General features: G+C 35.1%; 1 protein-coding gene across 2 annotated transcripts; it reads right to left on the reverse strand.

Annotated features, from left to right (window-relative positions):
• Positions 1-1,956: 1,956 nt before the first annotated feature.
• Positions 1,957-9,790, reverse strand: LOC114406976. Of its 2 annotated transcripts, XM_028369868.1 has the most exons (16): positions 9,555-9,790; positions 8,511-8,681; positions 8,269-8,385; positions 8,101-8,185; positions 6,875-6,983; positions 6,670-6,737; positions 6,432-6,557; positions 5,244-6,328; positions 4,740-4,940; positions 4,575-4,635; positions 4,047-4,160; positions 3,644-3,757; positions 3,435-3,541; positions 2,543-2,610; positions 2,274-2,419; positions 1,957-2,196 (listed from the first exon to the last, which is right to left on the reverse strand). In XM_028369868.1, exons 1-13 carry the CDS (start codon positions 9,629-9,631, stop codon positions 3,440-3,442), a joined length of 2,430 nt encoding a protein of 809 aa, XP_028225669.1. In that variant the 5' UTR covers positions 9,632-9,790; the 3' UTR covers positions 1,957-2,196; positions 2,274-2,419; positions 2,543-2,610; positions 3,435-3,439. The 2 variants fall into 2 exon arrangements, with proteins under 2 accessions (XP_028225669.1, XP_028225668.1); XM_028369867.1 differs by lacking the exon at positions 2,274-2,419.
• Between the last annotated feature and the right edge of the window lie 645 nt (positions 9,791-10,435).

The raw sequence follows: 10,435 nt of genomic DNA on the forward strand, positions 1-10,435 counted from the left end.
TAACAAAATGTTGATAAATTATTTAATAATTTATTATTTTATTTTATTTTAATGTATGATATATTTTTAATATATAAATAATTATCAACTATAAAATAATATAACTAATTTAATAAAAATTGGGTGTGTAAGATTATCAAAATAATTTCACACAATTTAATGGTTGGATTTTTTAAATTGTAATTTTATAAGTTATTAAATGAAATAAGTGTCTAATATTGTTGACATAAGTAAATCCCATTTTATCATGATCACTACTACCACCAATGTGTTATACTAATTAATTGTGTAAAATATTTATATTTAATTTTTATTAAAAAATTAAAATATTTCTTGAAGAGTAACAATCAATAGGGGGGAAACAAACATATATCTAATTTGTCGAATATATATATATATATATATATATATATATGAAATATTTATAATAAAAATTGAAACTAAGCATGAACTAGTATATTTTTCCTTTAAATTGCCAAGTACATCTTATAGAATAATTATTAATTGAAAATATTTCAAAAAAAATAACGAATAAAAAAAATTGTTTTAACATCTAATGATATTTTGTCGCTTGGCAAAAATGTATTTGATAAACATTTATCATATTAATGCCTCATTTATTATTTCTCTAGTCTGTAAAAAGAAATATTTTTTAATATATTTATCTTCCTTTCAATTTCAAGTAGAATGGTGGAATATACCACGAGTCCACGACATGTAGATAAGTACAGGGTTTTTAGATTAAGTATTTAGAGAAAAGGACTTGCACATGGCCCTTGGCTACATTCTTTTTTCTTTGGAATTTTTTGTGTTTATCATTTTCCTCCAATTCTTTCTTCTTTTATTAAAGGGTCAGTATCTTTTGTTTCAGCAGTTAAGCTACCATCTATTTGGATTCTTATATTTAGACGTTTCATCTTGTTTTACTCCCAAAGAAAGCAGAACCAAAATTTATATAATTGGTAAGGGTTGGAAAGATGTTACAACTCATGCACGAGAAAATGAAATTTAACGAAAAGCCGACCACATTAAAGAGGCAAAAACCAATTCAAACTTTTCCCATTTGGGAGGGAAGTCCAACGAATACTGCTGCTGTGCCCCACAATTACCAGCCCTTTACGTGTCCCATGATATTTTGGATATCGCATGACATGGACCAATTTTGTTTTGTTTTAATTTGTTTAAAAAATACTGTAAACCATTAATTTGGTCATTGAAGTACCACTTTCTCTCTTAAATAATTCTTAAATTAATAAAATTATATAACTAGTTCATAAAGTATTGAATATTCACTGTAAAAAGAAATATTCATCAATTTAGTCTCTAGGTTAATACATCTAAGTAACATTGACGAATACCTCAGGAACTATATAACATGATTTCTAATACTTTAAATACTTATATAATTTTATTATTTTAGGGACTTCTTAAGAGAGAGGGTAATACTTCACTCTTTGAAAATGCTGTTGTGTGAAAGCAAAACATTCATGCGTTATGTCTGGCAGTGCTCTTAATTTGAAAATTGATGCATCTCAAATGATCATATCCGTATAGGATTTACCTTCTCTTTTGCTGATTAGATTTTCAAGTCAGGAAACTTTTTAAGAATGACCATTTTTCCCTCAAGCTTTTAAAATACAAATAAACAAAAAAATATATATTTCCTTAAAACAAACTCATTTATATATTATTGGCACATTTAGAATAGTATATTCAAATTTATAAAAAAAAAAACCTATAACCTTGTTTGTTTCTAATTTATTTTGACAAGTTTCGATAAGTTCCATTAAAAAACTTGTTACGCTTATTAACAAATGTTTAACTACGTTATTTATCTAAACGCACCTTAAATATGTGGATACATCTGGCATCCACACTCGATGGATGGGACCTACATAAATTGGGAATATTAAATGCTTGGCGTCCTCATGCTGTAATTAATGCCAAGGACCAAGAAAAAAAGGAAAAGAAATATTTTCTTTAACCACTAAAAGTTACACATGTAGAAAGAGAAGCCCACTTATGGGTTGGAGGGGGAGGGGTAAATAAGAAAACATGTTAACAAAGGAAAATGTTAGTACATATTCATACGTGGATAATACAAAAATATACATTTTGCTATTGCAGTGAGTGAAGTTCCACCATCGGTTGCATGGGCTCAGCATTTATGTTTGTGCAGATCATCAGCAGAGACAGCTGCATGGGGATAACATAAGATACATTTAAAACCTCATGCGCGTGAAAAGAAGGATAATTTCTATCACAGTATGTACCTCCCAAGAGTTGAGCTTTAAATGAGTTGAATTGGTTTTTCAATAACTTCACTGGTTGTGTTGTTCATTAAAAAATCAAGGTGAGAGAATCACTTATGGTGAGAAAGCTCAACTGCTTGGGAGGTCCACCTCTCTCTATAATTATCCTGAAACAAAAAATATTTCGTATCTACTACTTGTATAGAAAAGCTTCTCTTGTATGGGTTTTATATATTTCACATTAATGCAACAAAAGGAAAGGGATGATGGGGTTGGTGTAGAAGGCTTACCATATGAGTTGTACAGTAAGTAATGTGAAGCAGATGTTTGAATTACATGTCCAATCATTCGTCTAAACCTACAATTGGGCAGTAACTTTGTAAGGATAAATAAACTAAATGTCAATTATTGAGATCAAAATGCACATTAACGTAAAGGAATTGATGGTAAAAACAAAAGCTAATGTTCCTTAAATTCACTCATCAGAAAAGGGGTTAGACAAGGGGATGTGATATATTCCTACAAGCGAATACTACAAACAAAGTCGTAATGATTCTCTCTTGAAAGTTGAAACAATCAAACAAATTTTCGTTCATTTCTTCTTCGGAAACCTTCTGATATACTCCAACCAAATTCACACAGGACTTCCAAAGAGACCATCGGCCCCATCCCCTCCTTTTTACATCTAACACGGGTCCTCCAACTTTCATAGACAGCCCACTTTTCATTAAAAAAAAAAAAAGGCAATATGAAGCATCAAAGCATGTAAAATCCAATATGTACTTTCTATCTTATGATTGCAGAAAAGTGATAGGCTTGCAGTCATTGTGACGAAATACTGATCCCAGCAGAAGGGAGAGAGATTCAAATTTTTAATTACTACCTTTGGAAAATATAATTTAAAAACAATTTTGGCTTCAATTCTTCTAATTCATCTTTAAAACAAAAGTTCAACTGTCATGGTTGTTTCACCAAACCAAAAAAAAATGTCGTTTTTGCCAAGATCATTGAATCAGTACCATGAGTTTAGGTGATTGCATCATCAGCATAGCCTACCCCTAATCCTCATCTGACATTGATTATTTCACTCATCAAGCATCTATCTAGACAAAAATCAAAACCACCTATTCTTATCGAGTCGTCAAATTAACATTATAAATCCTCAAAGAATCAATGTATAACCTTGCTCACTGACTGACACCAACGATGGTCTCCTCAGGAAAGTAACTTGGTCCAGTGCCATTCACTGCATGAGCACCGTCATACTGGAGGACCCTAAGCTTTCCTTCCTACAACCACATGCAAAAGATTATCAATTAAATAATTTAAATAGTGTAAGCTAAAGTGCTAAACCATACCCCATTGGTCGGTCTGCCCCAGCAACAACATACCTTTGTTCCATAAACTAGTCCTCCCCCAGCAAAAGGATGAAAGCATGCCACATTGACCTCGTCTTCTGCACTAGGAAGCACCCTAACAAGTTCCATATCTGACACTTTGTATACCTAAAAGACAAAACAAATTCATAGACATTAAATTCAGATTAAAACCATTTGAACTACAAAAAGGGCATAGATGATATGAATGGCAACAATTTGTGCCAGCCCATAGATTAAGCAGAAGTAGTTGATCAGTTGTCAAGACAACGGTTGAAGTATAAATTTCATGATCCAGAATCATGCTTACTTCATACTAAAGATTATACAGAATACAAAGAGTGGTTAGATGTGAGAGCAATTCACATCAGAAAATTTTAAGATTGAGAGAGAGAGAGAGAGAGAGCATTCATTTTACCTCTAACACTGTATATATAGGCAATGTTGTTTCTCCATCGATAACAATACTTTTAAGAAGAGAACCATGGCGCCGACCATACGCAAGTAGTATGTGCTCAGATGTAGGCGAGAACTATATCAAACAGCAATTCAATCCTCTAAGAAAAGGCCATTTCAAATTATATTTGACCAATTTAATAAAACTTGGCCCCTAAAAGTTGCAACATGAGTTACTTTGGTTGCTGAAAGTGCATGTCTATACAAATCATTACCCAAAAAGTATCAAGTTTTCCCTACGAAGTCGTTAATTTGTAAAAATAAAAAATCATCAAGTTTTCCCTACGAAGTCGTTAATTTGTAAAAATAAAAAATCATTCATCAATGTGGACTAATTTGAATAGATGAAAACTTTCAAAGACCAAAGCAATACAAGCTGCCACTTTTAGGGACCAAAATGTGTGAGAGAAAGAGAGACTGTATGTGTAAGTTGTATAAAAGGAAGGAGAGAGACACACAGACTAGCATAATGATAAAGTAATTAACTGACCTGAATTGAAGTCAGACAATGAGCTGCTCTAATTGCTCGTGAAGCAAGCACCGAACCAAATCTGTTCAACAAAAATACACGAAAATTTTCATTTTAAAATTTAATGGACTGACCTAAGTGTGTGAATAAATCAATGATTGGCCGTAATAGTTAAATGATCCTTACGTTGCCTCCTCGAGAGAATATATCCGCAGCTCATACATAACTTGGTGTGCTGAAATTGGATGCCGGGTTGGTGATGTTGCAACACCAGGATCTTGGTGTACTGGAGTTTGTAATCCTGGATCTGCTTCTATATGAGGAAGCACACATGCAACACAGGCAGCTAAAAATCTACCACATGGTGAAAAATGAGCACCCATTTCACTGCAAAGGGCAAATTCCATTGAATCAGCTAACTGATTAAGTATACAATCTGACTTCAATCCAAAAAAGTATAATGCCTGTGATGTAATAATGCCAAATGAACACAATTGTGATTGAAAAATAAGTATAATGCCATTTCTATTAAGTAATAAATAACAAGTTCATAATCATTCACAGGGGAAAATGAAAAAAGCAATCAACTGACATGATGCATGCAAAATATTTTTTCTAAAGACAATTACACTAAAGAATATCACTAATTGAACCAAATGTTAGGGTGGATAACATAACATCAGAAGGTACCTGCAGAGGACAGCATGTGGTATGGTTAGACGACATCTATCAGCATTAAGTGGAGCACAGGGATTTTTTATGTCATGTGACCATACTCTTAACTTCACAGTACAAGGCAACTCTGCAGCTGTTGCAGCCACTGATGTGGCAAGTTCTGACTGAATTCGACTTACGATGGTTTGGATATCGAATCCATCATGTGGGGCATTAATAGAAGCAGCAAGATTGCCAGATTCAGATACAGGTACACGGGACTGTGAAAAATGATTCCGTAAACCTGATCTCATTGAAGAACCCGGTATGCTGATGCTGCCAGGTATTGCTGAAGATGGCATCGCTGCATCAACATTAGAAGTGGAAGGATTAGATGCCTTTATGGAAGAAGAACCAATGTGTTGGGATAGATTATCACGACTAGCACCCATGTGAGGAAGCATTGAAGGAACACCAACTTGGCTTTGACCCATTATCCATCCATGGAGAAAAGGAATCTCCCATCCACTTGGGTCTCTTGAAGGAAAAAACTGATGAAATTGACCAAACTCCGAGAGAACCCCACGGTTTGCAGTTTGCCTCGACAGTCCGTGTAGCATGCCATTAAGAGAATAGGTATTAGTCAAGTTCCCATGTTGGCTTCCTTCAGCAGGTCTGGTTTCATCAGTCTCCATACCATCCATTGTGAGATTACTGAGGCCAATTCCCATTCCATTAGAGAAAGCAGTATGAGCAGGATATTCTGCACCAGTTTGAGAGCTAGAGGGCATCTCAGAGAATGTATCCATGGGAGACACGGTAGTCTCATAATGCTCTGCTGCACTTGGGTCTGCATGTAACTGTACCATGGCAGCAGACTCAATTTCCATGCTACCTGAGCCAACATCATGACTAGCATGCTGTAGTTCTGCTCTTGACTCATCAACAGTATATGCCGGCATAACATAGAAAGGTAATGACACATAAGGTAGTTCGCTGGACAAACTAATATGTTCTGTAGGATGAATATTTGTGACAAAAACAGCAGGCGGAGGATATTGTAAATAACCAAGAGATGTCGCCTCCGTCATTGAGGAATCTGAAGACTCAAGATCATTGACCTACACATCAATACAAGTATGTTAACCAAAGGGAAGATCCAAAAATTAACATTCAGAATAGCATTGGGTTGATAGGCAACCAAAAACATAACAGTTCATTCACCTCTGCAGTTAAAAGATATGGTGCAGCGTGAGGGTGAAAATGCACAGCACGAAGGGAGCGCTTTGTCTTCAACACAAATATTGGTGAGGATGCTTCACCTTTCTTGTTGTGGAACCATATGTACAACTGAGATAGTATTTTACAACAGTGTAAAAACAGCCCCAAAAAATGCCGCCAAAATTCAGAACAGTTCATCAAAGATTTAAAAAATATGGGATGTTCTCGGAAAAAATACTACCTTGTGGCCAGATGCAACAGCAATTATTTCACCTTTGGCATGAAAAGCAATAGATGCAATGGGACGGTCTGTGAGAAGAAACAACCAATGAATTCATCAGAGAGAGAAACCAATATACACATGAAAAGGAACAAAAACATATATAGTAAGTGTTACAAGAGTAATTTAGAAAAGAAAAGGAGAGATTCACAGTAAGTAAACATACAGAAATGATGAGATATTATGCACTCTGATGTGTTAGCATCCCATAAACGAACTTCTTGATCCAAGCTCCCACTAGCAAGTATATGTGGATGCAATGGATGGAATCTAACCTGTACCATTAGCACATGGTTAATATTTTGGGGTTGTACCCTTAGTGCATATGATTGTGCACATTGGATTACACAAACTACAATTTTAGACAAAAAGGCCTAGTCTATTGGAAGTAACACTTCCACCATATATTGCCCATACAAATTGGACTGAAATCTCCTGTCCCCTATACTTTTTTCTCTAATTATAATTTGCTAATTGGAAAATAAGATGCACATAATTTATTATACAAATTATTACATGCCTGAAACCAGTTAATGACATTTTCAACCCACTGCATGTGGCAACAGTTGACATAAGTTTCAAGCAAAGGTCATGGATCAGGGATTCAGAAGAGGCAGAGCCCAATGTGGAAAATTGTGAAAAGGGAATAAACGGAAAACATTGTTAACTGATGTTTGGATGGGGGGATGAACTGTTATTTCTAATATAGTTGGAAAGTTCTAATTGAGGGACAAGGAAGGGGACTTGGAATCAGGCAAAAAAATTCTGTCCTATCCACATTGTCCAAAACAGGGTGTGTGATAATGGTTCATAAAGTAAATATCAAATATAGTTCCACTATTTGAACATAAAATAATTGACACCATATGCGACAATGTATATGATTGTCTTTATTTCTAACATACTTTTTATCTTTTTCGTAAACACTTGTCTCAAAACCTCTCTCCTAAATCCAAAAGAGGGACAACAAAAGTTGTCCACTTCTTTTTTTGGTTGCAGATGAGAAAAAAATGAAAAACGAAAAAACAGAAGAAAGAAGGAAACTATCCGCCACAAGGGAAGCTAACTCCCTGAGCATCAGCATGAAGGAAAGGAACTAAACGTGCATCTAAACACTTTGGTTGTAAAAACATTTTCCTAATAAGCAAATAACTACATAATTGAATGGCAGGATATCAATTAATTGGATAAGGATGAGAATTTTAATAACTCAATTTCATAAAATTGTAACTTCTTCAGAGTTCAAACTTCAAACTACATCTCATCAAACTTCGTGCAAAAAAAGATTCCTTCCATAAACCAAAATCAGTACCAAAAGATAAGACAAAAGAAACATAAAAACATAAACACAAGAAATTAAGGCAAAGCCAAACAGGCAGATCTCAAACTTACCACCCAAGGTGTTCTCCTATGACCAACTAATACCTTTAAGCAACTTCCAGTTTCACAATCAATTATCTTTACTGTGTGGTCACCGCTGCACATAGCACATAACAAGATCCGATCACAAAGTTCATAGATTCAAATTAGTAAAGAGGAGATCAACTAGTTAAAACTTACTGTGTGGAGGCAAGAACTTTCCCATCTGGGCTAAATGCTGCTGCAATAGTAGACCTTGGAGGAGGCAACAAAGGACAATACTTAGCAGACAAATGCCGCAATGACTCAGCCTCAACCCTGATAATCATTGTCAGAGAAGTTAGTCCCTAAAATTGACTTTTCTTGAAGAAAGCAAAATTTCAAATTCTCAAAAGGCATGCTTTTTCCTCGATATAACTTGTGGACTAAATAAGTGAAAGTACCATGAGAGGAGACCACGTCTTGCATCTCTCACAACTTCATTTTTAGGATGAGAATAAGGACTAGACTTTGATTTTGAAGCTTCTCCGGGTTCTCCCCAATGCCTTTTTGCCACATATCTTGATCGGGGCGAGATCTCCCTCCTTGCAAGCAAATTAAATACATTGCTACCACTGGCCAAATTCAACACATCAAATAAGAGAAATATTGTACAGGAAAGAAGAAGAAAAAAACATGCAACTTCAAATTCAACTTCAAAAGGGAAAGAGTGTATTTCTGCCTCAGTGAAAATTTGTAAGATGATTTGACAAACCTATGGATTCTTAGCTTATTATAGTAGCATGACTAATCACAATGTCAAGCTCAAACATAGTGTTAAGATGTATGGTATTCAAAGTCAGAAACTACAAAATTTTGACAACAAACTCCCATGCTCCATGACCGACCATGCATCCAAATCATGCACAAATTTTCCAGCAAGTACCACACTGCCAAGTATCCATGATCAACATTCCCCCATATTGACTTGGCAACATACATGTATTATAATCTTCTAATACCATGATCACATCTCAGCACCTAGCTAACTTCACACGCCTCAAACAGACCTCTTGACAAAACTATTGTCAATTTTCAATCCAGCAACCGCGAATTGATGTTAATCGACACCAAAAATCACTTTCACAACAAAACAGGATCCAACCTAAAATCCATGCATCCCGGAAAAATCGACCCTCGGGAATAGTAAACACATGCATCAAGCTCAATTTCAGCTCCTTCAAACGACAACAACATCATTATTATTATTCCACTATCCTAATCAAAAAAGCAACCCAAACACATAAACCGCTACAGAACAAGGAAACAAAAACCGAATTAGGCAAAATTGAAAATTGCCCCGAAATCATACAAGAAACAATCCAAAATTCAAGTCTGTCTCGCGAAACGAGAAATTGAATGCAAGATTGAGAAAAGGCAAGAGATTATTAAAATCAATTCTCGTTCCGAAAAGAGAAAAGAAAAAAGAAAGAGACAAATCGCGGGACCTGCTGTTGGAATTGTGCGAGGAGGAGGAGGAGGAAGAAGAAGCGTGATCGCGGCGAGGTTGAGGAAACCCTGTCATTTTCGTGCGAGGGAGCGGAATTGAAAGAAGAGAAGAGAGGATCGAATCTGAGAGAGAGTTTAGAGGGAGAGGAGATTCATGGTTTCTTCTTCGAATACCCCTCTCTTATTCTTCTATCTTTCTTTTCGATGCCTGGCTTTATTATTATTATTATTATTATTATTATTATTTCAGAGCCTCCATCTTTGATTTCGAAGACAGACCTAGCCAGACGACGCTAAAAGGAATTCTCGCATGTTTTGGGGTACCGAATACAATTTCGGAGAGTTTTCGAGGAGGAAAGTGTGATTAGTGGAATTTCATGGGTTTTGTTTTGTTTTGTGTCTCCTTTGATGCCAATTGCGATCTGATCTTTCCGCGTACGCCGTTTGATTGGAGAAGAAGCATAGCGATTTGTGAAAACCAACCTATGTTTAGGACAGAGACGCGTGAGAGGAAGGCAAAGGAGACAAAATGAAAATATATACCAAAGAAATGCAAGATGAGTATTGAGTAATACTATAAATAATTTAATATTAGTTTGTTATGGTTGGAAAATGCGATACGTATGGAAATTACTAGTTAGTTACTACTCTCTCTATTTTTTAATAAGAGTCGTTTTAAACTCTTCTAGTTTTTTAAAAATAAAAGTCGTTTAAGATTTTTTCTATCTTTTTTATTTGGGAAAAATGTAGATTATATTAAACCCAAAATGATACAACAATAAACGGGGCATACCCCGCAGTTAGAGAAAATCAAAAATCTCCCTAATACAAGAAGGTCTATATAAGATGTTAAAATAAATGCAACAGGTACGTTTGTCTA

Source organism: Glycine soja, chromosome 3 (assembly GCF_004193775.1).
Source record: "Glycine soja cultivar W05 chromosome 3, ASM419377v2, whole genome shotgun sequence".
Taxonomy (NCBI): Eukaryota; Viridiplantae; Streptophyta; class Magnoliopsida; order Fabales; family Fabaceae; genus Glycine; species Glycine soja.